Source organism: Mixophyes fleayi, chromosome 6 (assembly GCF_038048845.1).
Source record: "Mixophyes fleayi isolate aMixFle1 chromosome 6, aMixFle1.hap1, whole genome shotgun sequence".
Lineage (NCBI taxonomy): Eukaryota > Metazoa > Chordata > Amphibia > Anura > Limnodynastidae > Mixophyes > Mixophyes fleayi.
The window spans coordinates 163,378,250-163,398,506 of NC_134407.1; the positions used below are offsets into that span (position 1 = coordinate 163,378,250).

The following is a 20,257-nucleotide window of genomic DNA, read 5'->3' on the forward strand; positions in this document are numbered from 1 at the left end:
TTATTGGAAAGTAATACACTGCCCCCACCCAACTACTTCTTAATGCCACCCAGCTGGCAAGACTTCAGGGGGGGACGACGACGACACTGCTTTATCTCTAAAACACATTACTTTAGATTTTTGGCTCCCTTTTGCCAACAAGGCCTTACGAGTAAGACTCAGATGTGTATGTTACCCAGAGAGCAGTTGTCATACTGAACAGATGCATATAAAATAAAGCAACATATTAGTAAAATTGTGCAGGAAGCTTAACTGAACATACTGGAGTAAGTAATATTAGGAGTTTATCTATATGACTAGTTATGTTTTAGTGGCCCTTTAAATAACCATTTCACATAAATGCCATGTACATAAGGATGTCAGCTGTATTGGGCAGAACAATTCAGTTTTAGCCACTTAATATATAGTACTTCGGTCATAATGATCACTGGTTTAAATCAAACTAATAAAGTAAAGCTTTTATATGTATAGATGTATCTAGACCAAAAAAAAAAAACTTCAACTGGTTCGATACACCATAGCAGACTCATTGTACAAAACAGAATTGGCCAATGAGTGGGTACACCCACTGAGTCATGTGTGTTCTCGGATTGATGTCACTGGATCCCAGAGAATCAATAGGATGCATTCTCGAGAGTATTGGTTCAGACCATAAAAAGGTCTACCTCAACTGTGATTGTGGGACTTTGATGTAATGTGAAGATTAATATGCAAGGAGATCTTGCTTAGTTTACATGCAGCTAAAATACATTTGCCAGCAGTTTAACTAGGAAAGATCTAAGTCATACTAAGACGCAGTCAGAGACACACACACACAGGTTTCATTTCCACCACTGTGTCATTGTTTATTCTCCTTGCAGTCTACAAATGGCACAGCCTAGAAAGGAAGCATGAAGGAAAACTTAGCGAAGTCTTCCATACTCTCCCCATGCCCTCTGACAAAGGGGAAAGTTAACACTGCAGCCAGGGCTGCCCAGTCCCCAATAAGGTAAACGAAGTCTGATATACAATGACTGCCATCAGACCATATTATGCAAGCTTCTATTAGGGATCTTCATACCAGCACTTGAAAACCCCCAAATGAGTCTCTACCTTCTAAGACAAACATTGCATAGGACAGGTGCAGGTAGGGCCGCAAGACGGATTTCCGAAAGATCAAATGACAGATTTATACGCCTCTTCCACTTTCTCAGATAAGTACTGCTCCAGTACATCACACACAAAAGTGTTTACACATTGCCAACTTTTGTAGTAATGCACTTGGATGTCAGGGACACACACAGTCACACCTCTTTAAAACCCTGCTTTTGAACAGTTACAGGAGAGGCAGTTCACTGGAATTCCCCATTGTACCAGGTGGATTACCCCAAAAATCAATGCATAGAGAAATAAATGATACGTCTGATAAAGTTGTATGTGCACCAGAGGAGGACATATGTTATAGACTGGCCTATTATGGCTGCCATTTGAAACCTGGGCTTGGGGCATAGGGGAGAATGAATGTAAGAAGGGCTCAGCAAAAACCCTTTCCATAATCAAAACAAGAACACAAGATGGAGGGCAAGGGGATGTTTGACACCATTTTATTATAATATTTAACTGCAGTGAAAAAATAGAACCTTGTACAAGTGCCATGGTCCAACGTACATCCAGTCCGTATCTATAATAGAATTTTTTTTTTAATTTTTCTTTGAACTTTTTTTTTTTTAATCAGTTTTCATTTTATTTTTAAGTGCAGGAATATTGAATATCACATTAGACTCAGAAATAAAAGTTAGCATTTCATGCTCTGTAGCATTGCATCACTTTTAGTTCATCAAAAGAGTACCTATTGCTTAAACACTATGGAGACGGCCATTTTCTGAGCCAAGCTGAATCAGAACGCAGCCCATCAATTCACTAGAAACTTATGCCATCACTGAGGCATCACTTCCTAATGAGTCAAGATTGTATTGTCCAGAATATTGGTTTAGCCAACAAAATGGCAACATCCAGTGTAAGCAATCGGTATTTTAAATATTGACGATTAAATCATTTCACTGCTGGGGAGGGTGTGGGGAGGGACTAGATACAAACCACAGGAAGAACACAATATGTGTAGTAGCGGAGCACCATAGGCCCTACCCCCACCTGCAGGAACTGGTCAATTCACATTCTGAATGTTTAGGAATTAAATTCTTTGGCACGTTTGAGGGCTGTTTCTTTTCAAAGATAATGCGGGGCTGAGAGGCACAAACCCCCTCAATACCCAGAACTCTTATATTTTTATATGGATGGGGGGGTGCTTTCCATGTTCCTTGGGCTGTATTCCTTACCTTAAATTTATTTTCTCAATTTTAAACAGTTCCCTGCTCTCCCCGTCCAGATTAACAAAAGTTAAACGCCACAGGCTGCAGTTCCCTTACTACAGGACTAGAGAATATCCAAGCCAGTGTTTCCCTTAACAAATTCCCTGCCAGAAGTGTCTGCTAAGCTGCACTAGGCTTCTGGAAAGGAAACTGTTAAAAAAAATAATTAAATAACCTAGAGAAACAACCTTAATTTTGTAATCTAGAATCCTTGTTACGCATCTGATAAACGGTTACTCCTTCAGGTGTGTCAAGAAGCATGTATAACATTGAACACCTTCTCCTCAGAATAAACTGTAAAATGAAGTTCTGACTGTAGACACTGCTATACCGTCGCACTCACACCACACTCGCTCTGAGAATCCTTCCGCTCGGGTCCCCCTGCCCTAAAAAAAGATGGGTTGTGCAGCAACTGACACTGTGGGCTGCTTTTTCTTATTGGGGGGAATTAGGAAAAAAAAAAAAAAAGGCCAGATGTAACAAAGTTAAAAATAAAAAGGTACACCAGTCACTCCTGCTCTGCCCTGGCCACAAGGCAGTGAAAGCAGACAATTAGTGAAGGCCCACAGGTCCTTGCTTCTTTCAGCTGATGGGCGGACAATATTACAGCTCTCACCCCTTTCTCCCAGGAAGTCTGCTCCTCTCACAGCGCTGCTGTGGTCACGTTATCCATGTAGTATGTTTGAAGCCTCACTCAATCACTCGCTCACTCAAACATTCAGTACCCCGCTCATACGTCTCACTTCCGGGATATATATTTTTTATTTTCAAGAAGGTTGGAGATTTCCAGTGGGTTATCGGCATCACCCAGCCGTTGTGGTCTGAAAACAAGAATAGACTGTGGTCAAAGCAGAATTTAAAAGGCCAGGTCATCGTCAGTATTTGAGCCACACATTCTGCTTACCAGGCTTGATTTTTAAGCTTCCTCAGTTCCTTGGTGGCCCAGGTAGAAAGTGTTTTTGTCTTATTTGTCTTTGATCGTCTGCCCTCTGTCAACAATTCGTGGATCATTGGGCGAGTTTCCACCAACTTAACAACATCCTTCCCAAATGCTGTGCAGAGATCTCTGTTGAAACAAGACAAAGCAATAGCTTATGTCTATAGCTACAGTAAAGATCCTAGCTACCGAGCAAATCCTGCAAACTACTCAACTTCATACACACATCTATAGAGTAACAGACATGAAGACCTGCCTTTAGATTAGGCTAAGGCTAGTAAAGTTGGTAACAGCTTCTCATCAACCATCTCTTAATTTCAATAAAATCAGCTCAGCAGCTGAATGCTGGGCAGGAAAACGGTTTCAGGCATGTAACCTAATGACCTTAATTATAATGCAAAAGCAGTGATCGACAGGCAAGTGCCATAAGCACTTTCATTTCTGAAATTAGTGCCCCTCTTAGACACCTCAGAACAGCACTTTAAATAAAAAATAAAGTACTCAGCCCATGAGCTTAATTGGAATTATGCAGCAAAAGTTGTTTTTATTGGGTAACTGTCATACAGGTTTCTAAAGTTTTTTTTTAAAAAAGAAACAATGATCAGCAAGAACACAGGACAAAATTCTGACAGACATGAATAGGTAATTAAATTGCTCAACCTGACTCACCCGATAAGACCAGCACAACAGGCCACTACATTATCCGTATGATCCTCATCTCCAGCAATGTGATCAATGAATGACAGGATGAACTCCACACGTGGCTGCACAAGCATCACATCAGCTATGGAAGAGAATACAGTCAATACTACGGACTATTCCTTCACGTTATGTGGACAATTAACACATGCACATTACACTCAAAGTCCGAACTTTGACAGTGTTAACAAGGGATCTTTAGAAACAAATCTATTGAACTTGTAAAACATGTTTACCTGGTCAAATATATGCCTGCTAAATTAGAGGTAGTCCATCTAGCAATCTGCTTGGTCACAGGCCATTAACAGAGGACCAATAGTCAAGTTTGAGCCCTGACGTCTAAAAAGACAAGAATCTTCCACATTGGAAGATTTTAGACAAATTTAGACACTACTTTATGTTGAATGGAGGCTTTGTTCATAACACATCCCTGTCTTCCTGAAAAAATATATATGGAGATCTGCAAGAGAGCCAGAGACTTCTCGCTGTGGAAAATGCCATGAAAAAAATTGTTTTCAAGTTAGAAACTGAAATTCCACTAAATCCAAAGGTTCAAGAGGTTCTATGGCCAAGAGACTCCTGGTGCCGCACTGGTGATTGAGGTACGCCAATGCCATGTCCGACTACGTACACTGCCTTTCCCTGCAAGCATTCCGCACTGATCAGAGTGCAGAACTCCGCTCTCGCAGTTCCAATACATTGAGTCCAAAGGCCCTGAAAACACAACCCCAAAAGCTGGCATCCCAGATTGAGAATGGCCAAACATGGCAGAGATTGTCCTTCTGCAGCCACCAGAGAAGCAACTGACGCTATCAAGGGGATAGACAGAACACCTGACTGGAAAGGTTCATGTGAGATGTTCCATTTCTAGGGGAATGTCCAGTTGAAACTCCCTTGCATGAAACTGTGAAAACTCGATGGCATCAAAAGTAGATACCATCTTGCCCAGGAACCTTCATGCAAAATTGTACAGAAGTATGTTTGGCAGCCAACTGAAATCTTACCATCAAGGCCTGAATCTTGTCTGGCTGCAGACACCCACTATCTGCAGGTCTCAAAGAAAACCCAAAAAGGTCGTCCGTTGGAAGTCAAATTGGACTTCTTGAGGTTGAGGATCCAACTGTGGGACTCCCGAGTCTGTGCCGTAATCTGGACACAAGGAGTTCCGTAGGGAACTCCTGCCTTCAGAAGATCTTCTAGGTAAGGGATGATCGTAACCCCCTTCGGCCGAAACAGTGCAGCCAAGACTTTCGTGAAGACCTGTGGAGGCATGGCCAGACCAAAAAGTAAGAACCTAGAACTGGCAATGGTCCAATTGAACAGCAAATATGAGGAGGGATTGATAACCTGCCCAGATGGGAACATGCAGATAGGTATTCTTGATGCCTCAAGGCACCATGAATTCTCCCACTCCATGCTGTGGAATCACCGACCTAAAGGACGCCATTTTGAATCTGGGCACCCTCAGCTGGGTGTTCAAAGATGAGATTCAGAATCAGCCTGAACAGTCAGGTTTTGGAATGAGAAATAGGAGCACCAAGCCTTTTTGAGATACTTCCACCGGAACATCAGAAATAAAATCAGGGAGTGGATGGCTTCTCACAGAGAGTGATTTTGTCTGACATGATGGAAGCACCGCGGAAAAAGAAACGCCTGGGAGGATACCTGAGGAGATCGATCGATCATGTACCACTGTTCCATACCCAGGAATCCATGGTAGATTGAAATCACTGATCCCAGAATAGAAGATGACGAGCTCCCATTGAAATCACTGATCCCAGAATAGAAGATGACGAGCTCCCACCACAGCAGACCTTAAGAGCGCAGAATGCCCATCTTGTTGACTGCTTGTCTGCCGACCTAGCTGTTGGACACCAAGCAGGCCACAATGCAAAACCACAGACTGACTTCTGGACTACTGACCCAGGAGACCTGCCAGAGAAGTAAAAGGAATGAAACCTGGACATCTTGGGTTTAGGTGCATTAACAGGAAGGAAAGTACTTTTACCGCCTGTTGCCTAATAATGGTGTCAAGCTCTGACCCAAACAAAAAACACCCCCAGAGAAAGGGAGGGCTTCCAGAACCCTTTTAGACTCATCAGTCTATCGGGACTTAAACCAGAGACTGCAGAGCCAAGACCGCAGAGGCAGAGATCTGTGCCCCACCTCCCCACAAATAGTCCATAGTCTCAATCTGTTCCATCACAGGAGGCAGTTCAGAAACCGGTCTCCCAGCCAACAAACCTTTCAAAAGCTGTTTCGACCAGCATTCCTCAGCTATATTCACCCAAAACATGAAAACAGACTTAAGGACGGTGGTGACCGTAAGGTTGAAGGCATCTTCAAGAGTCATCGTGCTGGAAAGAGTGATTGTAGTGACCTTAGCCAACTGAACAGGAGCATGTACCCGTGAAGGTGCTTCCCATTTAGCGAGAACCTCTATAGGAAGTGGATAACAGGACTGCAGCTGACTGGAAACCTGGAACTTCCAATTCAGTAATGACTAACAGATCCTCTACCTGTGAGAAAATTGGAAAGATGAAGGAACTCTGCCTCCTGAATATCCAGCTGGTGCACAGCCCCCAAAAATGCAGTGATCTGAAGGACAAGCCCCTCAAAAAAGAAATTCCACATCCCAGTAACTTACAGAAAAGAAGGGACAGAAAAGGGGAGCTTGAGCTCCAAAATGGCTGCTATTGCTTAGGGATGCTGAGAACAGCCTACTACAAATGTGGCTGGCTCCCCAGAGGTGTCCTGCAATAGGTGCAGCACCTATCCCCCACTCCAAGCAGTGCAGACATCCGCGCTGTCAAATCATTGCTGTCAGTTGCAGCCATTGCTCTACTGAATGTGGCTCAGTTAACATAGGAGGCCAAGACGCAAATTAAAAGACTAAAACAGGGGCTGTCTAGCAGTAATTAAAACTGGGGCCTAACAAGAAGGGGGATATAGGAGAAGGAGCTAGGTCTAGGTATAAAAACTTTAAGTGCCCATACAGCTATAGCCTCTATACTATTTCCCCCCAATGTTTGTGTCCCCAATGTAATATAGGAGAAAAAAATATTTTGCAAACACTAGGGCCTGTATGTCTATGCCCCATTAAAGCTATAGGAGAAATTTAAAAACAAACAGGGTAAGGGGGGTGGAAGATTGCTACAGTTTTAGCTTTGGTCAGGTGCAGTATTGTTTAGTACTACTTACGGTGTACATTCTCTTGGTCTCCTTTGAGTCCTTGGATAATGCCTGTGTATGCCTCCAAACAACCCTCACGCAGCTCATTCAGATAATCCACCATATCATAGTCTGTCTAAAGTGGGAGGTGGACAAGATAACATTTAGAACACACCAGGGCAACATGAAGCTCAAGTATTAAAGATAGTTTTATGTTAAAATATAAGTCTATTGAAAATGTAAAGATTTACATGGCCTTGCCCATCCCAATGCAAAAGGACACTTAAATATGACACCCGATTGGCAACATGGGTAAAGGTCACCTTATGTCCTCAACCATCTGATCAAAAGATTCAGGTACTTGCCTTGTCCACCTGAGCCTGAGAAGCTTGCTGCAAAGTGTTCAGTACAACATCTAAGTATTTCTTAAACTCCCCTCCGATAGCCAAAGCAATGTCTCCAAACACAGACAAGATCTGTGGTTTGACAGAGCGGTGAACATTTTCATTCTGTGAAGGACAGAAAAAGTAGTTTAGAACATTAGAAATTAATTATCCATTAAGTTATTAACGTGAACACAATTAAACAAAATTGTTTATATTACCTCAACAAAATGCTATAAAAGCTAAAAGTGGTTTCTCACCCCCAGGTTCTCTAGTAGAAGCTGCATCATCTCATCACAGAACAACAAAATGTTTGACTGCAGAGCTCGACACAGGTCTCCCACGAGCCCTACAGCAGCCAGACATACCTATAAATGGATAACAGGATATGAAGCAACACATGGCTGGCCATGTACACAATGACTCTTGCACAGCACAAATAAGACCAACTGGACAATCTGCTCGGTACCACTGGCACTGACATTCTCCGTACACTTTCTTAATCTTGTTTTCTTTGCTATGTCTTTGAATAAGTTTCTTCCTTTCTTTAGGATGCAACTTAACCCTTATTGTTACCACCAATTTAGCCCCTATATTCATTACCCCCAAAATTTATTCTGACAGAACTGTTAACTGCTTGGTGAGGAGCGTGTGAAGTTAATGAATTAGGTTTAAGTTTAATTTAGTAGTTCTACCCTCCAGTGCTGACTGCTTAAAACACCCAGATATCTGCACTGGTAAGAGGCCTACAGAGAACATAAGGCATGAAGCAGTCGCAATATCTCACCTGATACTCTGCATAGTTTTTGAGTCCAATGGCTAGAAAAGGTTTAAACGCCTCCATGTATTTCAGAAATTCTGCTCCAAGCACTGTAAGACAATTTAAAGAACCACCATCAAAACCGTGTTTAACTGATATTTAGGTTTAAGCATACCAATTTATTGTGTGGCTAAAAGTTGCACAAGAGCAAACATTTTATTGTTGTGTTCTAGACTTAACCATTATACAATAGGAGTGTTATCACCAATCAGGGCCGGATTAAGGGAATGGAGGCCCCTGGGCTAAGGGGGCCTCCATTCCCCCATGATCCGAGCTAAAGTCTGAACAAGCTCATATGCTAGTGCCCACGTGCAAAGTGATATGCACAGTTTCAAAGTGCACCTTTCCTGTTCAAGTAGCTAGAATATGAAGTCCTCTCTAATGCCAGAAGAACACAAAAGGCATGCACACCCTCTCCACTCAAGATTCAACCTGAAAACCACCAATCTCACCTTCAACCAAAGTGCTCACTGCCATGAGGGCATCTTCCTGCACCCCTCCAGAACCAGCTGTGCTCTGGAACATGCGCAGCAAAGAGGCCATCACCACATCAGAGATCTGTAGGGCATCCTGGGGCTGCACCTTGCGGAGCACGTTCTTGGAAGAGAAGGAGAAATAAGTGCAGGAACGCGAAGCAAGCATCTATTGAAAAACTATTACCATTGTCTAGTTAAATGCAATATACTTCACATAAAAACCACTAGGGCTAAATGGCTGTCAATTAGCCCACTAAGAGTCAACAAGTACAAATATTTGTATACTCTATGGGCGTTGCACATGAACAATACTTTGAGTTTTGAGCCATTAGCATGGTTGTATTAAGCCAGACGTTTAGCCAAATCGTGATACCTATTGTCAGACATGTATTCTTACATATCTATATCCAAATAAGCAACATATACAGTGGCTCCCATAGGTAACAAGTTACAGCACTGGTTAATGAAAAAAGTCAGAAGTGTACAACGCTAAATATACAGCCATTTTAGAACATTAGGACTGCTCCTAAATTCCCAAACATGTCTTCAGAAAGTCATAATCAACACAGTAGGTTCTGTGTGGTGCATGAACTAGTCATCCTCAGACATTTTGGCATGACCCCAACCACCAATATTTCCACTAAGCTCCGTGGTGATGTCACCATGAGTGTAATCAAGGACACTTACTTGGAGAGTAGCACAGAGAAGGGACTGCAGATCATTAAATTGTATCCTATCTGATGTGCTCTGTATGTGGGACTGTGGAGAGAAATGGAGAGGTGGAATACATAACATGATGCTGGCTCCAAACAGTAACGTCTCACGCAGCAGATGCTCCAACTCCTACCTCCATCTGAAGCACTTGCTGCAGCCTCTCCATTATCACTAGAGTGGTTTTCTGCACAGCCGGGTAGCAGTCCTTGGCACTGTTCTTGACAATTTCCATTAGGGCTTCGTAGGCAGCACTCCGTAGGTTGTTCTGGTGTCCATCAGGTCTGAGTAATGGAGGGAAAACCAGGCTGCTCATTTGTTGCTTCCAAAGTCTATCTACTGTCAACATTAACCCTGGTGCAGCCAAAACATGCCAACTTCATTAACAAAGTGTTTATAATTTGCCTTCAGAGAGTCACATTCAACACAGTATGAATTCTGTGTGGTGCATGAACAGATCATCATTTTTAGACACAGAAAACACAAGATTATTAACTAGCAGCTATATGAATTGTCTTGTAACCTACCATAAAAAGACTAAAGCTTGTAATCTAATCTTTTCAAAAACTGTATAACAATACTTGTAACAGTTTTGCTCACCTATCAGTGGTCTCCAGCAACTTCTGCACAATCACCTCAAATGAGCTAGACAAGCAGTAAGACGCTGGCTCCTCCTGGTCATCGGTTACATCTGCAGCTTCATAAGCAGCCTCAGCCAAACTGGAGAGGGCCTTGAACACAAGTAGATGGAGAAATAAGCCTATTGCCTGAATATACCATAGCGACATACAAAGATACAAGGGAGTTTAGGACTACTACATTTGGCACTCAAAAGCACAATAGTAACAATATCAAGATGAAGCCAACATGGTTTCCTGTCCTACTTATGTCAAGCTTTATATACATATGCTACGATTACTTAAATCATCAATTGCTTGTTTACCCAGCACACATTCGATGCCACTCTAGGCTCTGCCCCCAAGCCCTCAATGAGGCACTGCAGTAGAGGAACGAGGTACACATCATTGATTGCCGCCTCTGGTAGAAGCTCACATATCCGGCCAACAGTCCAGGCAGTAGTGTCCCTCACAACCACGCTGGGATCCTTCATCAGCTCAATCAGAGTGGGCATTGCCTGTGGCAAAGAAAAAGTACAAAAACCATTAAATGAACAGTAAAACTGATTTAATGGATCTCTTAGGTCCCTTCCCCTCTCTTTCCTCCTTTTCCTTCCATTCGGTTTCATAATCTCTTTCTCTTCTCTCAACTCTTTTATGTAATACTAATGTTTAACATACAGGGGCATTTGCCCATGCAAATGCAAAACACTAATAGTTGCATACAATTTAACGCTACTATGAATATCATCTATCGTGGTCTTGATTTCCATGTACTTTGATAAATGTCATCACATGTGACTGCCCTTGTTCTTTACGATTGTATTTTCTGAAATTGTATTCAATAAAGATACTGTATAAAAAGAAACCCCCCCCCAAAAAAAAACCTGAATGTTGCCTACTCCCAAACCCATCATCCATGGCCACAGTCACCTAAGACCTAAGGGAGTAGAGAAGTACAGACTTAGCTGGCTTGGGCAGAGCCACCTTTTTCTTGTTCCAATCCATCATTGTTTATAGCCCAATGTAACCATAATTATACTTACTCATAGGATGCTAATTCTGTATAAACACATAATTCCCATTTTGAAACAAACCAGCTGGCAACACTTCCAGGTGGTCCAAGAGAAAAAGGATTACATTTAATCTCGGACCCTGCTGCTTTGATGTCTTCAGAAAGTCATAATCAACACAGTATTTTCTGTGTGGTGCATGAACTGGTCATCCACAGACATCGCAGTAAAAGCTAAAGAAATAAGGTACACTGCCAGCCTCTCACCTGGATAACTAGTGGCTTCAGCTGGCAGGCTTCTGGCCCCTCAAGGATACAGCCAAAAGCCATGACAGCAGCATCCCTGTAGCGCCAGTCTGGGTTCTTAATGTGTTCTTTGATGAATGGCAACACATGGGGAACTATGTCATCTTCACAGCAGGTAGCGAGCAGCATGAGGCACACTCCAGCAGCCTTGCAAGGGTTCCAGTCATCATCGTCGTCATTCTCATCCTGGCGGTAGAAATAAATTGAGTAGACCAGATACAGAGATTGGAAGATTTCATAGAGCCTGTCTGTGCTCATGTGACAGGAACTCTCTTAATTTGTCTGCATGCAGCAGTTCATACAGTGTTGTGTTAATATAACTAGACTAAAGAGGAACCAGCTTCAAAAGAGCCTTTATCGACATCCAGCAAGCTTGGCATACCACTGGTGTATAAATGCTACAGAAAAAGTAAAAACACGTGAACATGAATTTAATTTCTAGTCCCTTGCTTCTTGCTCTTTTTAGAGCACACCATCTTGACCATAATTACTTTTCCTCACCTGTTTTGTAAGGGTCTGTGTCAATATGGGAACAAGGTACTGCAAAGCTCCCTTGGCATAGAACTTGCTGGTATGTTCTGGAGGTCTTCCCTGTTCAGCTGCCTGAAAAGAGAGTGAATCAATTTGAGATTACATTTAAAATTTTCAATCTGTTACTTACCAGACACAACTGGGGTACTAAGAAGACTGGCTATTTATTCTCTCTTATCAGAGTAGGCAACAGTTATCACCCAATATACAGTGACATTCTCATTTACTCTCTTTAAAACGCAAATCTATTCTGAACAAGCTGACCTCTATTCCAAGAGGTATATAATGCAGACAGTCTGACTATTTTATCTACAGTATATTGCCAACTTGGGTCAAAACCCTTCTGCTCACCAATGTCTTCAGAAAATCATAATCAACAGACAGTTATCTGCGTGGTGCATGAACTTGTCATCCTCAGACATAGCAGAAAAGGGTATAGCCAAAGTGGAAATTTCCATATACAAAACAAAGCATTACACTGACATTTAAACATTTACATTTAGAGGAAAATTGCCAAAACGTACACAATACTGACAGTGCAATTATGCAAGCCCATAGACGTTATTAGTTATTTTAAAGACAAAGTGAGGTTTACTATAACACAAGCTGTAATACCTTCACTTACAAGAAGACATTTTACAGGTTCTCAGCCATTACCCACTGACTGTTTACAAACGGATTCTAGAATTAGTTATATTGCCTACAGGAGGGCAAGCACTCATTCATGCGACAACCTCCAGAATTTTACCCTGAATAACAACTGTGCTGTCGTTAATGGTGAAAAGGTTTTCTGAAATGAAAAGCACCACCCACAACCCAAATTGCTTTACAGGAAGTTAAAGCATATATTAACAGCACAGCATAATGTCCCATGAATGGATTTGATAAATATAAATAGCCAATCACCAGTGACATTATAAAGAAGATTTACAAGCAAAAACACATTGAAATTAGATTCATTTTACATCCTTTGGGGACACTGCACCATGGATGATAGAGCCTAGTTTAGGACAATGGCACTTTAAGCTCTCATCTAAATCCCCTCTATGTATGGAACATTTTAGAGTGAGGACAGGATGCTTTTCTTGCTGGGCTGCTGTGACAGTCTGCTCTTACCACCACTGCAGTGGTCACTGGAAGTGGACTGCCTCACTGGGCTGTGTGATCTGGAGAGGGCTGTTCCAGATGCTTCCTCTGGAGGGATACACTGTCACTAATGCCACAGACAATGACAGAGGACCCTGCACATATACTACACCACTAAATGCAGCAGTGCCAGACCACAAACTGGAGGATTAGCTCACAGCTGCTTCCACTAAATGAAGCAAGTTACAGCTTAAAAAACAATTACAATGTGACTATCAGCTGGTGTAACACTTATCCCACAGTAACAGGGTACAAATCTTGGAAAAGCTCTATCCTCAAACAGCGGTAATGTTACCTCAGATGCTTCAATTGCCAGGTCCATCTCCTCATCACAAACGTTGGACCAGAATTCAATTCCCTGTAGAGCAACCTCATCTATTTCATTCTTCATTGCTTCCACAGTGATCTGCAAAACACCGGATACATCACAAAAGGCTTTACACATGACAGCTATTCCGCCATCCAGTGCCAGATACTTACAGCAAACAGTGCAGGACCCATATATGTTTCCATATACTGATAGTACAAGGACATGATCTTCACCAGGTTCTGTAGGGCAGCCACTCGTACCTGTAGAGGAAGACATGGACCGTCATTGTGTGAGGATAATCTAGTGGGACTGCCAACTGCTGCAGGAACACTTCAAATAACTCACCCTAGTATCAGGACACTGTGTTGCTTCACAGACCACTTGCATAATGTAGTGCCTTTCAGACTAGTGGGAGAATAGAAAGAATGTTATAAGAGACATTGATCAAGAGACATTCCAATCAATAGATTAATTGGATGGTTTTATTTAGGTTTTTTTTTAACAAACCCAATATAAAATATTCAGTGCAAATGTTCTATTACGGCCCAAACAAAGATAACGAAGTTAAACATAGAATCTACAAAACTAAACATGTAAAAATTTCAGGGGTCTATCAAAACTGAATACATACAATATAGTAGGATTGTGGAGGAAGGCTTATTTTCTTACGCACAGACTTCCTTTTTTTAGTACGCCAAAGCTGGCACCAGTTTCTCACTTACATAGCAAATAAGACAGAAAGTACATTACAAAACTATCAAACCTCCTTCAGTTTCTTCTCTGTCTCTATTGTAAAATTAGGTCAACATTTGGACCTTTCACTTTTTGATATACGCTGATTGTTTTATCTCCTGAATATACATAAGTCTACTATAACTTAAGGAGTCATTGATTGATGTTCAATGTTGACCTTTCCAAAAAATCTTTAACAAAAAAAATGCTGAAAACTTGCCTTTGGACAAGGGTTAAATAAAAACGAATACACTATTTGAACAGACAGTGTTTTAAGCACTCATAAGCATTCCTCTTTTCAAGCTGAAAAAAATATAAAAAGGCATGTGTGTTTCAGAAGCTAGAAAAGCAACCACGTGAACCCACACTTAAAAATTGCTTTATATATTTCTTTATTAGCAAGTAGTATATTTTTCCAGATGTTTCCATATACAAGATTGAATATGAGTACATCCTTCAGCAGCTGGTAGCATCAGTGAAAAGTGCTGATTTAGGAGGTGAATTCAACAGCGAGGCACATAAAACAGACAGTATGACCATATTAAATCCATCAGACCAGTTCTGTTCAGAGAACAATAGCTGGTTCAAGAGCAGAGAGACTGCAAGCTGCTAGCTCAGCAATTCCACACATTCTCAGTGGCCCAATCATACCATGGAACTTCAGCCCACAGAGAGCAAAATTGCCAATAGATGAGAATGGAGCACCGATGTCACAGAGCATGTACACAAAACTGACAGCTCACCTCTTTGTCAAAGTTAGATTTGGTGAACTCCAGAGAGTTGAGCAGAGCATTTGTGGCTGCTAATCTGACATTGTTACTTGGCTCTTCTTTTCTCATACCCTGGATGATAGCAGTCAGGATTTCATTGGATTTATGTTGTAGTTGTTCAGGATCCTAAGACACAAAAAGGAAACAAAAGGCAACATCCTTTACAGCACCTGAAAATAGTCAGACCAAGTTTTTGTGATCTCTTTAGTAAAATGATTACTCACAATGTCCTGGCAGATGTACCCAATGGCTTCCAACGTAGATTCCTTCATATGCTCTGTACTGTTTGGGTCGGTCACATTGGCAACTAGCTGTGGGATTAGCTGAGGCCATTGGTTGACTGGAATTTCCGCACATGCTATGCCTGCAACGCATTGTGACGCTGAACTAGGCCTGTAGCTCTCTGTGCCTAATGTTCGCAGGACCTGAGAACAGAAAGCACAGTGTTACACTTTTCAGCTTTTAACGTACCTGGACATTTTATCCTAATTAATGCACAGAACTTACCAAGGACTTTATTTCCCTGCGGACATGAGCATCTATTCCCAGCCAGCGCTGTTGGTACTGTGCCTTCACATCTGGGTCTTTTGAGGTCAGAGAGTTTTTAATCTGCAAACCGGATGCAACTCTTGCCACCTGACTGTTCGCAGGATTTGCAAGTACTTTCGAGAGCTCCAGCAGGAATGTTGCCTAGACAAAGTGAAATGTTTACGTAAACATGTTGTATAGTCAAACAAAAAAACCCGTTAACCCAAACTCCTTCCAGTACCATTGCTGCATACCTAAAATACTAAGTATCAGGGTCCAGTCTTGTATACAGTACTAATGACTAAGCCTTTATAAATAAGCCACTTTTGGCAATACCAGCATGCAAGTCTGTGGTATGATTGGAACATGCTGTAATCACTTCATTTTCCAAAGTTTGACATCTTCAAAATAGAGCTATATTGTTAATACCAGTAAGCAAGGCTTACGATGGCTGCTGCAGCAAATCAAGTGTCACTGCTTCTAATATTGCCCTCTACAGGACAACATACATAAGGATTTCCAAAAGGATTTCCAAAAGCAGCAGACATTAAACTATACCTTCTGCCATGTGTCAATGATTTGGGGAACCCATTACTTGCCTCATAAGACATGATGGGAATTCTGAGTGCTGCAGAATGATTGTCAGACTAAATAAATATGCTCCTCCACACATACCATATTACAATTAATGCATATGCACATAGGTATAAGTTTGATGCCTCTGTATATTGCAACTGTATGGTAGTGATGAGCCTTACATTGGTCAGTAGAAACATGTAACCAATCAAGACATGCATTTACACTGAAAAAACAGTACCCGTTACATCAAGCTGTCATTTTAGGGTGAGTTGTAAGTCACAAGTTTAAAAAAATAAATAAAAAAAAATTAAATGAAAATGTTAAGTCCACCAAAACTGCAACAAATGTCAGGGCAATTCTGAAGTTATATGGACCCTGTTGCTTGATAAACCCTTTACTATTTAAAGTATAACTACTGCCTCTAAGCACACTTCTACACACACACTTAAGGATACATTACTTACTATAGTAGCACAGAGTGAGATGTTATACATGACAGGCCCTCCTTTCATGTGCCCCTCTGCTTTATTATATTTTACAATTTTCACAAAAAATTGAACATATCTAGTCGCTCTTGTAAATGTAAAGACCAAGTTTTGAACTCAACTGCCTCCAAGCTTACTTCTATGAACTCATTAAAAATGTAAAGTGATCATGTCATATCAACTTGCAACCTAGAAAATCAAAACTTAATTTTATGAAGGCAGCTCTATATATAATTACAGGCTTTGGAGATTTAGCAATGAAGATGGTCCATTATTGTTGTACAGCCAAGTACAGTGGACAAGTCAGCAGAATGTGATCAGAGATATAAAACTAGCAACACACTTGTGGGATGTTTCTTTCCAGTTACTTCCGGGTGGGTGGGAGAGATTCAATTCAGAGCAATGTAACGCAGGACATCACCTCAGCTATTACATATGGTAAGGAATCTCCACTTATTTTTATGCACACCTCTATGGGGAGCAAGGAAAAGATGGTGGCTATTTCAGGGTGAACTTCACATCCATGTGTCTCTGCAGATTGTTCCAGATACATTGCGCCAAATTGAATCTGTCTTAAGTTTTAGAGCCATATAGGAATAATAGGCTTATGGAAAGATGTATGCTGCTCATAGCTTTTGCTACCAAACTTACAGGTGATACTGTAAAGTTATTAATAAATGCAATAATTTGATAACCAAAATGCTTTCTTACTTTTCAAAAAGAAGCCAGACAGGAGAAAGCCTTCTGTATGGTGTTGCTAATATGGTCAATTGATCCAAGTGAGTGATTAGGAGTGTAGACTAACATAAGGCAATGCCAAGTGAGCAACTATGAAAGAATGTTCTGATGAAATTGTTACGTTTAGAGCATGTTCACATTTCAGACAGAAGTGTACAGCATGTACATTCTGCCTTGAAATGTGTGTGTGTGTGTGTGTGTGTGTGTGGTGTACACACATTCTGCATGTGTGTGTGTGCACCACATAGAGTACTGAAAATAGTTTGAGTATCAGGATCACTGATTCTATAGTGTTCTCCCCAGCACCTGTTTCCCAGGTGCTCAACCCAGCTGTTTTTTATTTGCCGTTCAGTTCTTGGAACCCAACAGTCATATTAGAATAGCAATCATTGTTTTTCCTATTATAACAGCCACTATGTGAGCACCACAGCCAACCGTGTGTTAGACCACTGACCACCAGTTTGCCCAGTCACAGCAGGTGTAGGCAATAACCTACAACATTTTTGCAAAGTATTAAAACTGCCCCCAACCAGCTACTTAATGCCATCCGGCCTGCAAAATTTTCTGGGGTGAACACTGTTCTACTATACAAGTGCCTCTTCCATTCACACCATAATACACATTAATTTGAAGTTTACATCCCCTGTATGTTGCGGCTGAACGTGCAATAACGTATTAGCTGACTGTGAGACACTTACACTGGTATGAGAGAGGGATACAGCTACGTTCTTTATCTATAGTGTGCCCAATGCCTTTCATCACAGGAACAAAACTACAACAAAGGGCAACATGCTTCTACACAGCCTTTAGTCTGATTGTTTTGCTCACTCCAACATTCAAAACATATTACATGGAATGCACCATCCCCATGAATGTTGTGACACTAACAATTAACCATCCCTCCATGGGCTATAGAGCAGCCTTTTACAACGCCATAACCACATTGGACAAGGGCCTTCAAAACACAATAACCGATATACGTTATTGTGTCAACATTCTCAGTTGTTAGTCACAGACACCTTAACTGCTCATTTATCCAGATATCCTCATGTTGAAAAACCCTGAGACAGACAAGTCATGTGGCATGCCCACACTGATTAACAATTCAATAACAGCTGATGCTTTCACACCATCATCTAAAGTTCAGCAGTCCCTATACAAATCAGTAAACTAGCCCTGCAAACATGCCCACTAAGAAGAAAACAAAAAACCCTGTTTGTTTCACAAAGGATTAACACTATGCTGAATAGGTTATGACAAGGGTAATCCATAGAGCAGTAACTAAATAAACCTCGCCACAGATCACACTGAAACAATGTAGTCATCCTCTAGATAGAGAAAATTGGTTTGGTATATCTTATACATTGACAGTCTACTTTAGACAGTATTTTAATGACTGGTCATGCCAAGGATCAAACCCATGTCTACACTGAATACCTTCACTATATATCACATATGCATCTATAGAATACGTATAAATTAGCACACGGAATAGCTGATTTATAGCATATTTGATGGATAAGTTATACGGAGTAGCCCCTTAATACCCCACTCCACATGGTATCCGACACATAATATGGACAGCTAAAGAATACATAGAGAAGACACGCACATACTGAGTAGTTCTTCTATGGACACTATACACACACTGATCCTACATGAGGTCTAGTGCCCTGCACTGAGTACTAGGCCGCTAGTCAACCTAACTTGTTGGGCCGCCGCCCCCTGCACCGCTCCCTGAGCCTCGCCTTCCTATTGGCCTTCAGCCACCCGGCTCGAAGTCTCCTCGCCACCACATTGGCTGACAGCTCATGGCGGGCAGGTTAGGCTGAGCGTGTATTGGCGGTTACAGGAGGCCCAAGCAGGGTCCTTTCCTAGCACACCACAGCCGGCAACCCGGCACGCTGCCCGAGCGCTCTTAACTACCCCACCTTGCTGCGTGTATTACTGCCCCGGAACCCAACCTCCACCAGCCCGTACAAGGAAGTCCCAGCCTCACACAAGGTCTCCGGTCTCTCACCTGGTTCTCGACGGCCGCCTGCTCCAAGAACTTCTGTGCCGCCTCCAACTCATTGCGGTCTATGGGAGAAGAAGAACGTGTCAGGTCAAATACCCTGCCCTAAACCCAGGCCCTGCCTGCTGTCACAACCGTTATCAGACCCTCTGCGCTTCCCATCCACCCGCTGCCACCCAGCCTTCCAACTCCCCTCTTCCCTACCCGGAGAGATGGTCTTCTCGAGGATGGTGATGAGCTCCATGCGGGCGGTGCCGGGTCACTGCTCGGGCGGTGCCGGGCGGGCTGCCGGAGGGAGGGAGCGTGGCGCGGAGGGATCCAGGCGCGCAGTTACAAGAGAGGCGGAGCTTCGGCGCGCACTAATATTTGCCGGATCTTACTCGAAGCAGAGAGCGCTGATTGGCAGCAGAGACGGTGAGGCGCCAGTCATTGTCGCTATGGATGATGGGAAGGGAGGGCGTGGCCCAGGCGGATGAGACTGAAGGCGGGGCCTACGTGGGGTCATACAACATGTGCGATTTATATGGGAGCAGTCAGCGAGCAGCGCCCCTGTCGCTGCGTGGACGTGAGTGCTGCCCGGCATTGTATACCAGCGTTTGCACCAATATGAGCCTCACTGAGGAGTGCAGGGACCATGGAGGAAGAGGCAGGCAGAGTGATACTACTGAGAGCAGGGATTCTAAATTCACTGCAGCACTACAAATCTCAGCGTGCCCTCCCAGCCTCAGTATATGCTGAGACCTGTAGTTCTACAACAGCTTGTGGTCTGCATCGCCTTTTTTATTCAATAACCCTCACTCGAGTGCTGTTAATTAGTATATTGTCCAAATCCACCGTTCAGTGAGTGGAATGAAATCTGAAGATAGATGTTCGTATAATACACTGGTGTTCCTAATGGAAGTGATGTAATGAGAACTGTTCATGAGTACAAATAAGGCCACTTT

At 42.3% G+C, this 20,257-nt stretch overlaps 1 protein-coding gene across 1 annotated transcript; it reads right to left on the bottom strand.

The window, feature by feature from the left end:
• Positions 1–819: 819 nt before the first annotated feature.
• On the bottom strand, positions 820–19,661 carry KPNB1 (karyopherin subunit beta 1). The gene is made up of 22 exons (XM_075177021.1): positions 19,518–19,661; positions 19,320–19,378; positions 15,477–15,659; positions 15,194–15,394; positions 14,943–15,095; positions 13,813–13,872; positions 13,638–13,727; positions 13,453–13,563; positions 11,982–12,083; positions 11,442–11,666; positions 10,489–10,680; positions 10,146–10,276; positions 9,682–9,829; positions 9,522–9,593; positions 8,811–8,955; positions 8,326–8,408; positions 7,799–7,906; positions 7,521–7,664; positions 7,186–7,291; positions 3,955–4,069; positions 3,253–3,414; positions 820–3,169 (listed from the first exon to the last, which is right to left on the bottom strand). Coding segments are annotated over exons 1-22 (2,631 nt in total). The 5' UTR covers positions 19,558–19,661; the 3' UTR covers positions 820–3,168.
• Positions 19,662–20,257: the final 596 nt, after the last annotated feature.

Excerpts from the sequence above, each read along its gene's own strand:
- KPNB1 (XM_075177021.1), bottom strand. The coding sequence starts at position 19,557 with ATGGAGCTCATCACCATCCTCGAGAAGACCATCTCTCCGG. Across the intron at positions 10,277-10,488 it reads TGGCATCGAATGTGTGCTGG|GCCCTCTCCAGTTTGGCTGA; the intron begins GTAAACAAGCAA and ends CTTGTGTTCAAG. Across the intron at positions 9,830-10,145 it reads TTGCTGGAGACCACTGATAG|ACCTGATGGACACCAGAACA; the intron begins GTGAGCAAAACT and ends TCCATTACTCAG.